General features: G+C 52.7%; 1 protein-coding gene and 1 pseudogene across 1 annotated transcript; both read right to left on the bottom strand.

Moving 5' to 3' along the window:
* Positions 1 to 3,892: 3,892 nt before the first annotated feature.
* Positions 3,893 to 12,002, bottom strand: FN3KRP (fructosamine 3 kinase related protein). Its single transcript, XM_070393837.1, has 6 exons — positions 11,789 to 12,002; positions 7,948 to 8,099; positions 7,468 to 7,559; positions 6,917 to 6,999; positions 5,333 to 5,455; positions 3,893 to 5,098 (listed from the first exon to the last, which is right to left on the bottom strand). The coding sequence occupies exons 1-6, from the start codon at positions 11,927 to 11,929 to the stop codon at positions 4,763 to 4,765; spliced, it is 927 nt and encodes a 308-aa protein (XP_070249938.1). The 5' UTR covers positions 11,930 to 12,002; the 3' UTR covers positions 3,893 to 4,762.
* A 2,547-nt stretch (positions 12,003 to 14,549) lies between these two features.
* On the bottom strand, positions 14,550 to 16,857 carry LOC138995066 (60S ribosome subunit biogenesis protein NIP7 homolog pseudogene; annotated as a pseudogene).
* Between the last annotated feature and the right edge of the window lie 21 nt (positions 16,858 to 16,878).

Raw genomic sequence — 16,878 nt, 5'->3', positions numbered from 1 at the left:
GCGGGCTCTGAACGCCCGAGCTCCCGCCTCCCAGGCTCCGCCTCCCGGGAGAGGTTAGGAGGGAGGAGGGAGGGAGAGAGGGAGGGGGGGGGAGGGAAGGAGGGAGGGGGAGGGTAGAGAGAGGACGTATCCCAAGGAGGGACAGAAGCTGGGCGGCGCTCACCCCAGGCGTCTGCAGAGTGTGTGCCTGGACAGTCCAGGTTGGGGTTCACCCACTGGGGGAGCTCGCAGGGCCCTAGAGGTAGGGCCTGACGTCCCTGCACAGAGGTCCCAGGAGCCCTCCCAGGACTGGAACCCCTCCCACTCAGCAGGGTACCGGACACAGCCCTGGAGTGGCCAGTCAGAGGCCTGGCTAGGTCTCCCACTGACCAGACAAGGCTGGGGGTCTCAACCACGTCCTGCCAGGCCCCGGCACTGCCCAGTGGCCCCACAGCTGGCCTTGCCTTTGCTCATCAGGGCACCTGGTGCCCATCAGCAATAGAGGCAGCTCTGGAGCTTCTGATACCAGGCAAGGCGGCTGACCCCACCCACGTGGGACTCCTGATTACAGAGACCACAGCAGTGGGGAGGAACTTTATTTGTTTAACTATTTTTAAAAATGTTTTTATTGATTTCAGAGAGGGAAAGGGAGAGATAGAAACATCAATGATGAGAGAGAATCATCAATTAGCTGCCTCCTGAACACCCCACACTAAGGATCGAGCATGAAACCCCGGCGTGTGCCTTGACTGAGAATTGAACTGTGACCTCCTGGTTCATAGGTCAACACTCAACCACTGAGCCACACCAGCTGGACTTTATTTTCTTTATTCACCGTTTGACTGTCCATACCTTATACCACAGTGCAACATAGGCATTACACTAAGTTATTATGACAAATCTTTTTAAAAAATATATTTTTATTGATTTCAGAGAGGAAAGGAGAGGGAGAGAGAGAAACATCAGTTCAGTTAAGCGCCACCTGCCTCTGCCTCTCGCCCTCCCTCTCCTGGGCTGCACCCTCACCTGCGTGTCCCTCCCAGGTGCCCTGTGGGCGTCTCCCTGTGCTTGTGAACAGCTGGGGAGAGCTCAGGCCCAGCTCATTGCTGGCAACGCGGTGCTCCTAGGTGTGAGGTCCAGGGTCCAGGGGGCTGCTGGGGGCACAGCACCCAAGAGGATTCTCTCGAGAGGGGGTCTGGGCCATCCTCCTGGTCTGAGAGCCCAGCGGCCTGTCACTTTCTCGGGTGACCAGGAACCAGGGGAGGCTGCCTCCCCTACCTCAGAGGGGCCTGTGAGTGACCCCACTCCCCCGGCACCGGGAGCCAGAAGGCGTCCCTTCCTCTACCATGGGCTCCAATCGATGTGTTTCTCTCACATCAGTGTTTCTCTCTGTCTTTCCTTCTCTCTTCCACTCTCTCTAAAAATCAATGAAAAATATCCTCAGGTGAAGATTTAAAAAATAAATAAAAAATTTTTAGAAAAACAGTACAACAGCACACATGCCATCGTCAGAAGCTGGCTCCGCACCCTTTCCCTCGGAGACAGTTTCCCCAGGACCAGGAAAAATAAGCTAAAATCTCAGCACATAGTAGTCTAGGAATTACTAGTTTTGACCATTCGACAACCACAAGCTCTTTTTTTTTTTTTTTGTTTTTGTTTTTTTTGTTTTTAATTAAATCTTTATTGTTCAGATTATTACATTTGTTCCTCTTTTTTCCCCCCATAACTCCCCTCCTTCCAGCTCCCACCCCACCCTCCACCCTCACTCCCCACCCACTGTGTTCATCCATAGGTGCATGATTTTTGTCCAGTCACTTCCCGCATCTCCCACACCCCTTTTCCCCCCAAGAATAGTCAGTCTATTCCCTTTCTATGTCCCTGATTCTATTATAATCACCAGTTCAACCTGTACATCAGGTTATTTATTCACTTGGTTCTTAGATTCATTTGTTGATAGATGCATGTTTGTTGTTCATAATTTGTATCTTTACCTTTTTCTTCTTCTTCCTCTTCTTAAAGGATACCTTTCAGCATTTCATATAATACTGGTTTGGCGGTGATGAACTCCTTTAGCTTTTCCTTATCTGTGAAGCTCTTTATCTGACCTTCAATTCTGAATGATAGCTTTGCTGGATAAAGTAATCTTGGTTGTAGGTTCTTGGTATTCAGCACTTTGAATATTTCTTGCCATTCCCTTCTGGCCTGCAAAGTTTCTGTTGAGAAATCAGCTGACAGTCGTATGGGTATTCCCTTGTAGGTAATTGAGCCTCTTTCTCTTGCTGCTTTTAAGATTTTCTCTTTGTCTTTTGCTCTTGGCATTTTAATGATGATGTGTCTTGGTGTGGTCCTCTTTGGATTCCTTTTGTTTGGGGTTCTCTGCGCTTCTTGGACCTGTAAGTCCATTTCTTTCTCCAGATGGGGGAAGTTTTCTGCCATTATTTCTTGAAATAGGTTTTCAATATCTTGCTGTCTCTCATCTTCTGGCACTCCAATAATTCTGATATTAGACCGCTTAAAGCTGTCCCAGAGGCTCCTTACACTATCTTCACACTTTCGGATTCTTTTTTCATTTTGCTTTTCCAATTGGGTGTTTTTTGTCGAATCTTTGGTTTGATTATTGTGCTCCTCTGGTCTGCTATTGGGTATAATATTCTTTATTTCAGTCCGTGTATGCTTACTTTCTAATTTCTTTATCGTAGCATCGAGGGTCTCATTAGTTTTCGTGAGGCTCTGCACAAATTTATGGCAAGCCCTCAAAATTGTGATTCTTAGCTCCATATCCTCCATTTCTGTCATGTTTTTTTGTCTCCGCATCTTTTATGCTTTCTTGGTGCACCCCCTTGTGGTCTCTGTGCGCAGTCTTGTTCTAGCCAAGCCTTAATTGTTGTAGTTAACACTAGAGGGGTTTGACCCCCAGGCCGACTGGCTATAGGAATCAGCTGTATGGAAAACGTCTGCCTTCTGGGGAGGCGCTAATCCAGCCTTTGCCTGAGGCGATCGGCAAATGGCTGTGCGCAGGTTTTGGGCGGGGCGGGATCAACAGGGCGGGCGGAGGGAGCAGTTATGGCCACGCTCAGTCCCGTTCCCAGAGGCTCTGCTTCTCAGAACCCCGGCAGCCGCTGCAAACCTCGGAGAGAAAGCTGCCCTCAGGTTCCAACTGATGCCGGATAATCCCGCTTCTCCCGTTTGAGTCTGGGTCCCTAGAGACTCGCCCGGATCTGGAGCCCAGAGTCTGAGACTCACTCCCGACCGAAAACGACAACCGCGCCCTCAGCCACCAGCCCGCTTTGCGCGCGCACCTCGGTACCTTTGTATTTTCCACACTGCGCCGCCTCTGAGCCTCGATTTGCTGTTCTCTTTCCTTCTAGTTGTAGAGTCTCTCTTCAGCCAGCCTTCCTGTGGTTCTGGGTGATGTCCGTTCTGTCTTTTAGTTGTATTTTTGAAATGGTTGTTTGCGGCAGCAGTCTCCGGTGTTTACCTACGCCGCCATCTTGGTCTCCTCTGTCGACAACCACAAGCTCTTAAGGTCACAGTCCTCTCTCCCTCCCCACAAAAACCAGAACTCTGAAAGCGTCGTTCTGCTTCCGAATTACCCAGAGGGGCCCCTGTGCCTAGAAGCACAAAGCAGAGGAGGAAAATGAATCTATCCTCCCCACCAGCCTCCGGGAGACCACCGGTGTCCTAACACTGGAGCTCCCAGCCCCATCCCAGACCTAGTCGGTGGCCACAAATGGGCTTCTTCCTTAAAATGCAATCGACAGTTGCTTTCAACATCCCTTCGATGTTCACAAATCTCGAAGGGTGACTAGGAACAGCAGTTAAATTGCATCTGAGTCAAATATTAGAAAGTCCTCAGGCTACACCTGCCCTTAGTTTGAAGCTCTTCTCTTATTTCACAAAGTCAAAGAAAAAATTTGCTCTTTAAGAAACAATTTATTAGAGTAACACATTACAAAGGCTTCTTGGCAAATATCTAGGAAAAACACTGAATTATGGTTTAAATGAGGGAAATGGTGCCTTGCATCATAGAAACCACTGAGAAGTTTGCACAGAAGCATGTTAACATCAATGCCATTCATGCCCGTTCCTCACCCCTGCAAGAGAAGGGGGGAACACTGGCTTAGTGCGGGCAAACCTGAAGCAGAGGAAGGACACTCGACAAGCTGAGCGCGGCAGGTGGGGGGGTGAAGTCGATTCAGTGGCTCCTGAATCTACTGAGGACACCCCGGAAGCGGGCAGTTTGCCACTCCCCAAATCATCTCCAGACCCGCTCAGCCTGCGGAGCAGGAAGCAAAGGGAATGTGCTCAGTCTGGGGAATGGTCACTGTAAGATGCCCCTAGTGAGACGGCTTCGTGCCTAGACTACACTCAGCCATCGAGCAGTGTCCTCCTGGAGGCGAGACGGGAGGGGATGGTGGAAGGTGCCCACGGCAGCAGTGCATGGCGCACCGGCCACTTCCCTTCTCTACCTTTGGGGCAGTTGTTTGGTTTGACATGGCCCCACACTGCGAGGTCCCTCAGTTCACATTACTAGTCTGGTTTATCCAACTACGAAGTCTAACGAAATGTACAGCTTTAGGATGACAACACCTCTCTTCTGAGACATTACATACTTTCCAAGGCTTGGAAAGTTGGTCTGAAGCCTCTCCAGGTGTGTGAAATGGGACAGAACCCCTGAAGAAGAGGACTGTGGGGGAACCAGAGGGTTAGGATCTGGTACATCTGAACCTAAGGCTCCGGCAGGCTCCTCACACAGGCCTCCCCCCGGAGCGGAGCAAGCTCACTAGATGAGGTTCCTCATGATGTTGAGGGAGGACCCTCTATACCCTGATCCGAAATGATTCCAGTGGTTCAAATAGTGGAAGAGCTGATACAACTTCAGGCGCTTCTCAAATCCAGGGGCCTTGGGGATCTTGTTGTGGTAGGCAGAGTAGAAGGTGCTACTAAAGCCCCCAAACATGCCAGCTATTGCCAGCTCATATTCCGAGTGGCCATAGAAGGAGGCTGGGTCAAAGATGATGGGCCCAGAGGAATCCTCTGCTACATTTCCTCCCCAGAGGTCTCCGTGGAGCAGGGCTGGGACGATGTCCAGATCAAGGAACAGATCAGGGATCTTCAACTGCGAGGAGGAAAGGCAGCCTCAGCAAAACGAGCGACGCATGTGGGAGGGGTGCACGCTTTCCCACGTGTGGCTGCGCGTGGCCGTGCATGGCTCAGGCCGGGTGCAGGGACACCTACCGCCATCTGATTGGCCGGGCCCACCCACACATCTCAGTGCTGTACCTGGCTTGCCACCTCTCCCTGGTGGGGCTGCAGGGCATGGTGGGCACAGGGCGCAGCGGGGCTCTCTCACCTGCAGAGCAGACCAGAGCTCGAGGGCATCTCTGTCCCCAGACCCCTTTGCCAGCATGTCCATCTGGGGCTGGATGCGCTGCTGGGCATAGAATGTGACCCAGTCCTTCTGCCAGTCATTCACCTGCACAAGCGACAGCAAAGGAGAAAGCCGAGCTCAGAGGCACATGCCAGGGCTGAAGGAGGAACCCCAAAGTGGGAAAGACTGACTGCTTGAGACCCCGCTGCAGGGATGGGGGTGGAGGGTGGGGGTGGGAGCTGATGGGACCCCCGGGGCCTTGTGGACAGGTGGGAGCTTAGAGCCTATCCCAGGAGCAGTGGGAAGCAAGGGGCCATTCCCGTGCAGAGCAACAGGGTCCCCTCTGACAAGCTCTGGGATGTTTTCTTTCTTTCTTTAAACTTATCTTTATTGTTGAAAGTATTACAAATGTCCCTTTTTCCCCCAATGACACCCTCCACTCCGTTCCCCGCCCCTCCCCAGGCCTTCACCGCACTATTGTCTGTGTCCGTGGGCTATTCGTACATGCATACAAGTTCTTTGGTTAATCTCTTCCTGCCTTGGGATGTTTTCTTTCGATCTATACTCACACAGGAGCACAGAGGCCAGAGCTGGCTGGCCTTCTCTGACCCTGTGGCTCACTTCTGTCCATCCACCTGGCCATAGAGGACCCCTCTTCGGCCCCTCCCAAGCAGCTGGCACTGCCCTCTCAAGAGTGGTAACATGGGAAGTCACGTGGAACCCTGTTCAAAAAGACCGCTGAGAGAGGACATCCAGGCCACAGGTGCTGACCATGGGGGTGGGGCGGGGGGGTGGGGGGGGAGCAAGACAGACGTACACAAGAGCAGGCAGCCCAGGGGCAGTATGTGACGCCAAATGACAGAGTATCACGCTCACAAAGTGCACTCACTCACACTCATACACGTACTCTCACACATGTGCACCCTGACACAGGTGCACACAACCAGCCAGCAAGGTACAGGTGGGAGAGAGAGGAGCAGAGCCAGCTGAGACACCCCAGAGCAGCATGGAACAGGAGGCGCAGCTGTCAGCCACCTGCCACCCCATGCAAGTTCCTGGACAACCTCCAAAACATTTCAGAATCAGAATAGTGTCTACTGCACCCCTGTGCCCACCACAAACTCCCCGAAAGTTTTCTACAGCAGATCCCTTCCAAGGAGCCACCTGCCTTTTGCTGAGAGCACATCCACCACCCTACCACTCTGCGTTTGCGAGGCGTCAAGGAGAATTCCCAGGGGAGCCAACCGTAAAATCATAAAACTGAAAGTTATCATCCCTTTTCATTATGCTACCTTTGAGAGCTTACTATTTAAAATAAAAGATTTAAAAGTTTTCTAATTTTTACCCACCTTGAAATCCAGCATCCTAACTTGCTGGCCTTCTCTGTTTCTCTGAGCTTACACAGCCCATGAGAGGTAAAGCTCTTGTCAACCTCTTAAAAATTAGCACAGAAAGAAAGGGAGCACAGACTTACTAAACTTCACCAAAAAGGGAGAGGTATGCTTTCCCAGCTGTTTCTGAACAGCTTTCCCACTTTGGAGACAGGAAAATGCAGGCGTCACTCACCTGGGGGAGATATCCACAGCACGTCACCACGTCAAACCCAAACTGGTCTATGAAGGGCCGTTCCTCCTGCCCACCTCCTCTCCCTTGGAAGCAAAAGAAAAACAGGACTGACGATTAGTTGCCTTGCTCCCTCAGCCCTCTTCTGGGAGCTCAGCGTAGCTGGAGACCTGATGTCAGCGTGCCTTCTCCTCCTGAGTCCCATCCAGAGACAATCAGGGCCTGGTCTCCACCGACCCTCAGGACCCAGAACCAGAGCCTGTTCTGTCCCACTTCACAGTCAGGCCACCCACTGCTTTCTAGGAGAGACACCAGACGGTGCCCAGAGGACGCCCAGACAGAATGGCTCGCAGCTGCCATTTGTGGCAGACAAACTGCGTTCACTGTGCTCACCGCACCCCAAACATGCATCGTGGGGTTGACATTCCTTTCCTTTGGCATCAACACAGGTCTGACCCTCACTCATGTGGCTGTGGCATAACCCCACCTAGACACCCATCAGAGCCCAGTGTCCTCCTCCAGGTGGGGTCCCCTTGGCCCACAAGATGTCATACCCACTCTGCTGGCGTCCTTCTGCAGCGTCTCTCCACGCCTTTTATTCTCTAGGTGCAGATCTGCTAGCTGGGCTCCAAGCTTGGCAGCATGACTGTGAAACCAAAAGGCAGCAACTGAACGCGTGACACAAAAGAGAATATTATATTACATCCACCCGAAAGGGCTCAGGCCACACAAAGGAAGTCACACATTTTGAGGATAAAAGTCTGTTTTGGTGAAGCAAGAGGGAGACGATGGGCCCTCATTAGTGGACGGTCTTTCGCAGCCTCATCTGAGCTTGCAGCCAAGTCCTCTGTGAGCCTCTCACCTGGAGAGAGTCCCTTCCTGTTGCCTTTGGCTTGCAGGGTGCTCATTATGTGTGGGTGGTGGGTCCCTTGTGTCACATCCACAAAGTTATACCCCAAGTGCAAGCTTCGGGTATGGAGGAACCACTCAGAAGAAAACCAAAGCCAACCAGAGGGGAAGGTGCCGAGACGTACCTGCTCAGATACCGCATGTCCAGATGCTCCATCACGAGCATACTGCTGCCTCCCGGGGCATCCAGGACCTTGATGGGTTTGGGCACTTTCACTGTGTCTGTTTTCAGGATGGCAGTTAAACTGGCCATCTCACCTTCAAACATTCTCCTAGCCTGTCAGGAAAATTAATGGCAGAGGGGAGGAGAGCGAGCGAGATCACTTCTGGAAAGGCTCCAGGTAGACCAGTTTCTCAGGCATTACAATTCTAAACCAAGGCTACCCTGACTGCAGAGTCAACAGACAGTTTTTTTGCCTTTTCCGTAGAGCAGATTATACGTCCTGAAGCTGCGCAGGAGTAGATGGTACTTTGCAGCGTTGGACTATATTGTGATGCTATCGTTGAGTCCAAACCCCCTTCAGATGGGGAGAAGTCAGCTACTAATATTCCACTAAGTGCCTGTGCAGGTTTGGACTGTGTACGTGGGTCACCCTCTGTAGTACCTCAAACACAGTCCTGTCCCACAGCAACCACAGAACCAGCTCACACTGGCCTTACCCTAGTTCTAACAAGATACTGACTTGTTTTCCAGGGACTACAGAACAAAACTGCATGTCATGCTCAAGTACGCTCAAAGGAGAGAATTTTGACTTTCAATAATACCAGAACCAAAGTGTGCCCTGCCCCCCCTGCTGCCCCCCCCCACCCCCCCCCCACCCCCCCCACCCCCGGCCGCCACAGAACCAAAGACCTGGGACTTGACTGGAACTCGGTCACTGGTCCACTATCCAGGACCCAGCGCTGAAGCCTTCAATTGAAACCTGCCCTGCAGCACTTCCGCAGCCCAGCCAGTCCTTCCCTAACCCCTTAAATTTCACCCAAACCCACAATTGGGGAGACAGATTTGAGCCTGTCTCGTTGCCGGTTGACTGCAATAAAGCCTTTTCTTTTATCAAAAGCCAATGTCATAGCATCGGCTTCTGTGCACATCGGGCAGCAAGTCCTTGCTTAGTAACAACACCTGACCCCGCAGGTGCAGGTGGCCTCTGGTCTGCATATGCCAGGAACCTGTGGTCACTTTTCACCTGCATGGACCACCAAGCTCTAGGGCATCTCCTACCTAGCACTGGAAACTATCATCTTGCACACCTTTTCCATCCTAGTCCAAAAGTCCTTGTTCCCCCTGGACTGCAGCGGCCACCTCCCCCGTCTCCCTGCTCACCAAACTGAAGCCATCCTTCTGGAAGGCAAATCCACCCTGAGCCACCACCCCTGCCCAGATCCTGCATGTCCCACAGGATGACCCTGCCCACTCTCCCGTCTCATCCAGGGCCCCTACCTGGGCTCCGCTCCTCACACTGACATGCACACACCCCTTGTGCTCCTGGACTACAGCCTTCCTTTACTGTCTTAAAGATCGCCTGCCTCCTCCAGCCTCGAAGCCTCCACACACTGTCACCTCTGCTCGGAACCCTAACCCCCACCCTTGGCCAAGTCAGCTCCCTCCTCATCGGGTGCTCATCCAGTCGACTGCTGATGGACAGCGGGCTTCCAGTTCGGGGCTATTACAAACAGTGCTGCATGGACATTCTTCTACACGTTCTGTTCTCATAGTTACTAATTCTGTGACCTTAAGCTCTCTGTGCCTCCGTTTCCTCATCCATAAAATGGGGTTAATAATAGTACCAATATCATGGGCTTGCTGCCATGATTAACTGTTAGCAGCTAACACATAATCCATGCTAAACACTTTATAAATATCATTATTATACTGCCACCAAGAGCTACAGTCACTGAGGAGAACGGTAAGAACAGTGTCTTGCCCTGACCGGGTAGCTCAGTTGGTTAGAGTGTCATCCCTATATGCCAAGGCTCGAACCCCTGGTCAGGGCACAAACAAGAATCATTCAACGGCCCTGACCGGTGTGGCTCAGTGGATAGAGCGTCGGCCTGCGGACTCAAGGGTCCCAGGTTCGATTCCGGCCAAGGGCATGTACCTTGGTTGCGGGCACATCCCCAGTGGGGAGTGTGCAGGAGGCAGCTGATCCATGTTTCTCTCTTGTCGATGTTTCTAACTCTCTATCCCTCTCCCTTCCTCTCTGTTAAAAATCAATAAAATATATTTTTTAAAAAAGAATCATTCAATGAATGCACAAGTGGAACAACAAATTGAAGTTCCTCTCAAATCATTAAAAATTTAAAAAAGAACTGTGTGTTACGAAGAATTTTCAGAGCACTCTCTCTAGAAGAGAGAGAGAGAGACGGGCCCTGCTGTGTTTGCCCTCAGCACGGGTTTGAAGGGACGGGGATGGTTTGGACGCAGGCAGAGGTGCAGGAGGCTGCGGCCCGAGGCTCCCTCCCAGGTCCTCCGTGTCCAGCCGCCCTGGGAGCCCGGGCTGGTGCCACCAGCGGGGGAAGCCAACGGCCGCGGAGGGCGGGTGAGCACCGTCGGGGGGCGGACACGGACACGGACACGGACACCCACAGGGCATCGCAGGCTGAGAAGGGCAACCAAGAGGCCTTTCTTAGGAGCCCGGGGGAGACATGTTCGCCTCCTGAAGGGAAAGCATTAAAGAAAGCGCAGACTTTCCTCCTGGAGACCTAACCCCCGGAGAGGGTGGCAGGAGGGGGGCCCTCGGGTGGGACTAGGCTCCGAGAGAGCGAGAGAGAGAGAGAGAGAGAGAGAGGAAGAGAGAGAGAAAGAAAGAGAGAAAGAGAGAGAGAGAGAGAGAGAGAGAGAGACAGAGAGAGGAAGAGAGAGAGAAAGAGAAAGAGAGAGAGAGAGAGAAAGAGAGAGAGAGAGGAAGAGAGAGAGAAAGAGAAAGAGAGAGAGAGAGAGAGAAAGAGAGAGAGAGAGAGAGGAAGAGAGAGAGAAAGAGAGAAAGAGAGAGAGAGAGAGAGGAAGAGAGAGAGAAAAAGAGAGAGAGAGAGAGAGAAAGAGAGAGAGAGAGGAAGAGAGAAAGAGAGAAAGAGAGAGAGGAAGAGAGAGAAAGAAAGAGAGAAAGAGAGAGAGAGGAAGAGAGAGAGAGGAAGAGAGAGAGAAATAAAGAGAGAAAGAGAGAGAGAGGAAGAGAGAGAGAAAGAGAGAAAGAGAGAGAGAGAGAGAGGAAGAGAGAGAGAAAGAGAAAGAGAGAGAGGAAGAGAGAAAGAGAGAAAGAGAGAGAGGAAGAGAAAGAAAGAGAGAAAGAGAGAGAGAGGAAGAGAGAGAGAAATAAAGAGAGAAAGAGAGAGAGAGAGAGAGAGAGAGAGAGAGAGAGGAAGAGAGAGAGAAAGAAAAAGAGAGAGAGAGAGCGGCGCTCTGCGCTCGGGCCTCCAGACCCAGAAAGGGGACGCGGGTGTTTGCTGCTCGGGCCGCCGCTGCGTCTGTGCGGGGACAGCAGCGCCAGAGCGAGCAGCGCCGGTTCCCCTCCGGACCCGAGGAGCCGGACGCCAGGCTCCCGCTGCGGGTCCTGGTCCAGCGCCGGCAGATGGGGCCCCGTCCACCCGCACAGGGAAGGTTCTGGACGGACCGTCCACCCGCACAGGGAAGGGCCTGGACGGTCCGTCCACCCGCACAGGGAAGGGCCTGGACGGTCCGTCCACCCGCACAGGGAAGGTTCTGGACGGTCCGACCACCCCTGGGGTTTAGGGGCCACCCAGGGCTGGGCTGGCGGTGCCGGCCACTAGCGCCCAGAAACGGCCGGACGGCAAAGCCGGTCACCAGGTGCCCCCAGAGGCCAGGGGCAGCGCCGGCCCCCGCCCCGCCCCGCCCCGCCCTCAGGCAGGGCCCCCGCCCGGGCCTCTCCCCGGCCCTCAGGCCCCGGCTGCGGACCCCGCCCCCCGCCCCCCGCCCTCTCGGCCCGCCCGGCTCGCGGCGGCCCTGACCTCCGGCTGGGCGTTCACTTTCACAAACACGCGTCCTCTGTCCGTGTCGTAACTCTGACCCTGGCTAATGCACCCGCCCCCTGAGTGGCCCGTGGCCTTGACGGAGCCGCAGCCCAACTCCCGCCTCAGCAGCTCCTCCATGTTCCCCGCGGACTCGCCTCAGGCGGCCCCGGGACGCCCGCGACGGCGCGGAGAGGCCTGGGGACTAGGAGAGGCGCCGTTACGTCACGTAGGGGCGGGGCCTGCTGAACGCGCCGGGATTGGGTGAGAGGCGGGGCGACGCCAGGTGAGGGCGGGGCCTATATGACGCTCAGGGATTGGGTGAGAGGCTGGGTGACGCCAAGGTGGAGGCGGGGCTATGCCGGGCTGGGGCGGGGTGACGCCGGCTGGGGGCGGGGCCGCGCTGCGGCTCCCGCTGACCTGGAGGCTCCGGAGGTCTCAGAATAAAGTCTGGCCCGACCGGTGTGGCTCAGTGGTTGACCACTGACCTATGAACCAGGAGGTCAGGGTTTGATTCCGGGTCAGGGCACATGCCCGGGTGGCAGGCTCGATCCCCAGGAGGGGGCGTGCAGGAGGCAGCCGATCAGTGATCCTCTCTCATCATTGATGTTTCCATCTCCCTCTCCCTCTCCCTTCCTCTCTGAAATCAATAAAATAAAAAAATTTAAAAAAAGAATAAAGTCCGCTTTGCTCCCTGTATTAGTCAGGGTTCTCCAGAGAAACCCAACCAGCAGGATGTGTATACATATAGAATGATTTGTTTAAAGGGGTCGGCTCACACAACTATGGAGGTGGAGACCAATATCCGAAGGGTAGCCCAGTTCTGCCGACAGGATTTCCTCTCCTTGGGGGAGGTCAGTGTGTGTTCTATGCTCGCCTTTCCTGAGAGGGTGAGGCCCACCCACACTATGGAGGGGAGTTGGCTTTACTCAAAAGCCCAGTTATCCGTGGCTGCTTGTGTGGGGGTTTCCTGCCCGCACCAGCTGGCCTTGCTGCACCCCACTTCAAGACACCACATTGCCCGGCCGGTGTCGCTCAGGGGGTGAGCGTGGACCCATGGACCAAGAGCTCCCCGTGCCATTCCGGGTCAGGGCACATGCCTGGGTTGCAGACTCGATCTCCAGTAGGGGGCGTGCAGGAGATAGGTCATCATGTCTCTCATTGATGTTTCTATCTCTATCCCTCTCCCTGCCTCTCACTAAAGTCAATAAAAACATATTTTTAAAAGAGAGAGAGAGATACATTAGCTCAACATTTATTCCCAACCAAAGTCTCTCTCCTTGACCACGGAGTCGGATTTCCAGTTCCCCCCAACGCCGAGCTTGAGGGTGGAGGGTGCGGGCACCTGACAGCTGGAGCCAGGTCTCCGCTCGGGCTGTCGGGACAGACCCGGCTCGAACCCAGCTCCACCTTCCACCTTCTCCGCTCGGGCCGGTCTGGTGTGAACTACCCTGAGGGTGGGCTGCTGTCTGTGGGGCTGAGAAGGGACAGTGCGGGCAGCCAGGAAGGGGCCTGAGACCGACGCAAACTTTGTAGGCTTGTCCCACGCGGGCGGGAGGCTCCGGAAGGGGGCGGGGCCTGTGGGCGTAGAGGGGCGGGGCCTGGGAGGGCAGGGGCGGAGTGTGGCGCGCGGTGAAAGTCTGGCGCGAAACCTGCATTACGTGGATTTCCTGCGGCTGTGATACTAGCATCGGTGAGGTTACAGTTTTGCTTAAAATAGTTTTTCTTTCTATATCGGAAGAACAACTGGCACCTTGACTGTGAATTCTTAGTGAGTCATCAGCAAATATACACCCAGTGTGAAAGTCTCATCAGCTGTCAGTTTCTATTTACTTTTCGACAGCGGGGGAGAGAAATCAGAAGTTCATTGGTGTGTGCAAGTGCCTGGGGCTTGAGAGAAAATATGATCAGTCCTTTTTTAGTTCTTAAGTCTATTTTTATGTGAGCATCAGAGAAAGGAACTAAAGAAATGCTTTTCCATAGTCAAATGGGAAACAGATTTCCTATTATGTAAAGAGATCCCTTGTATATCACCCAGAGATGGCAGGCATTTCTCTTCTCCCCCACCTTCCATAGTAGGTGATCCAATTGTGCTCTAGGCCTGACATCCTATGTTGTGATGGAGTCTGGTGGTTCCAGACAAAAATGGCAGGACAAAAATCTCTCTTCTCCCTCGATAAATTATCACAAGAACCTAAAACAAAGGGGCAGCCACAGGGTATGCAGACAAAAAGTAAGAATACACATGGCAGACCCAGTTGTTGCCGTATGTGTATGGGTAGCAGCACCTACTGCAGGCACTGGGGCCCTACGCCAGGGGACAGCAGTGGAGCATTCCAGAGTGGGCAGACCTCTGTTCCGGATGTACTCCTTGGGTGGGGAAATCCAATATGCCCTTCACATCACCCCACCCCTCCAGGTCCCCAGTGGGACTGAGCCCAGGTGTCTGAGGCAGTCTTAATAGCTATGAAAATGTAAGTGGCTGCAGATGTCCCCAATCTACAGCAAGATGGGTGTGAGCCCCGAAAAGACACAGCCCTCAGTGGATTCTCTGACCTCACCCACCCACTCTCTCCTCCCTGTGGCTTGAGCTCTCCCCATCTCATCATCCTCCCACAGGGCTGATGAACCACAACCACCGGCAATAGAATAAAAAACAGCCCATATATGTCACCGTGCTCAAATCAAACGATTCTTGTTTTTAACTTTCATTTTAAAAATATTTTAATTCTAAAAATGATTTCAGGAAGCATGGGGAACAATGAAGGAGGTAAATTATTTCAGGGTCTCTGAACAGTGCTTTTTGTCCAGTCCAATAAGGTAAGTAACAAAGGTTCATAAGGGAAATGTTTTAGGAAACCAAGGTGATGAAAATAACATTCAACCTGAAATCACCATCCAGGAAAAAGACTCAGAAAACAGCTTGGAAAAACCAAAATAATAGAATCAAATTATACTCATTAGATCCCACTTTTAGTAGCAGAAACACTCAGTATACGCAACATAAAAACAATTCTTACCGCTTACTCAGCACCTGTCATTTGCCAGGCGCTGTGCTAGGTACTTTACAATCATGATTTCAAATTCTGAAAACCATTCTTGGGTAGATGGTTAAAGCTGTTTTTTGAAACAGAAGAAAATGCAGCTCATTAAAGTTTAATGACTCATCTACAGCATCATAGAGCTGGTAGGTATTAGAACTAGGTTTAGGATCCAAGTTTTCTTCCACACCACACAGCACCCATCATAAGGAAAACTAGCAGAATAAATTACTCTTAGTATTTTATCCAAATTTCATTTGTAAAATCCCAGACATGGCCAACTATTCTCATACAGCCATATCTACCTTTCTAGTATTAATAAGAAAACCTGTTGAGTTCTTATCATGCGTTCGGACAACAGTGTTATCACAGTTAACAATAAGCTGTTCTTGTCCTCAATTCCAATGATTTAGAATCTTTTACTGAAAATAAGAAGCCCTCTGATTAAAATATAAAACACGATATTCTATTTAGTAACAAACACAAACACCTGAAATGCCATTTTTGACCCATTTCTGCTTAATAAGAATCCAGCCTGCATTTGTCCGTATTAAACTAAGAGGTCCCTGTAGAGATCGCACTGGTGACCAAATGCAATATGATGGTGGAGCCTACACAGACACAGGAAACAAAGCTAGGCCCTTCCACACAGCCATACGTCCTTGCGATGATTTCATTTTAAGTCAATGTCTCTTCGTGTGGCACATATTCCCCAATGTCTGCTTGACGAAATACCACAATCGCCATGGGGTCTACTTTCCTGCAGTCTGTGTAGACTTTGCTGCCACCCCGAAACCCAAAGGGATGTCTGCCATGGAGCACACGACCACTCCCTGTACTGAGATGCGTTTTCAGTGATTCGACCCAGCCCAGATTTTAACACGTGATTCCCATGCAGGAAGGACTGCTCTGCTCCAGGCTTTATCCACACTTGGTACTTGGCATAGGGTGCAAGGTAATCCAGAGCTATGATGTGCAACCGGGATTTGTGGGTCTTAGTGAATTTTCCAAAGCAAGTCCCCAGCGACACCAGCCTGTCACTGGAGATGTTGGCAGCCAACTTCAAGATCTTTTCACTCACGTAGTACACCCGGTCGGTCGTTGTGCAGCCTGAAACAGTAGGTGCTGTTGGGCCAACCGACCAGCAGTTGAAGGTTCTCCCGGATGCTGTGAGCAAGCAAAAGGAGGACTGAAGGCCGCGTCCGAATGGAGGGGTCCGGCTCCTCAAATGATTCTTTAAAAAAAAAAAAAAAAAAAAAAGCCCTAGCCAATTTGACTCAGTGGATAGAGCGTAGGCCTAAGGACTGAAGGGTAGCGGGTTTGCTTCCTGGTCAGGGCACATGCCCGGGTTGCTCCCCAGTAGAGGGCGTGCAGGAGGCAGCCAATCAATGATTCTCATCGATGTTTCTCTCTCTCTCTCCTCCCTTCCTCTCTGAAATCAATAAAAATATATACATATTTAAAAATCCAATGATTCTTGGCGTATTTTGACCCAATAGGGAAAGAAAATGTGATGATACAGAAGAGAGAGTGGGCGGGCATTCGCACGAAGATTTTATTGAGATAAACGACCACCTACCTGGTCAGCACTCCAGAGCGGAAGGCAGGCCCAGGCCTGAAGACCGTGGCTCCCTGGACCGGGAGGGAGCCCGGAGCTGGAGGGTCCCCCTTGTCCCCTGCTCCAGCATCTGCACAGACACGTGCACACGTACACAGGCGCGCGAGCACACACAGGTACGCGCACCCACGGACTTCGAGTCGCTCTGGGACAAGGAAGAGGCCTGGGCAGCCGTGAGGGAACACCGAGCTCGTCCGGGACAGGGACCCCTGGCGCCAGGAGACTTGGCCCGGGCGCCCCGGGCCTGGGGTCCGCGGACAGAATCGCCCCACCGCACCGGCTGCCGGCCCACGCGGCACAGTAAACGCCCGGCCCGCCCCCTGCTCATCCCGCCCCGCATTGGCTGCCGGATCAGCGTCCCCGCCCCCTGTCACCTCTGGCTCCGCCCCACTCCGTCCCTGGACCCCCATGGCCCCGCCTCCCGTCCACCA

This window comes from Myotis yumanensis, unplaced genomic scaffold (genome assembly GCF_028538775.1).
Source record: "Myotis yumanensis isolate MYYU_CA2020_CCGP unplaced genomic scaffold, mMyoYum1.0.hap1 SCAF_16, whole genome shotgun sequence".
In the NCBI taxonomy this organism is placed as follows: domain Eukaryota; kingdom Metazoa; phylum Chordata; class Mammalia; order Chiroptera; family Vespertilionidae; genus Myotis; species Myotis yumanensis.
This window is presented reverse-complemented; position numbering and strand designations above follow the sequence as displayed.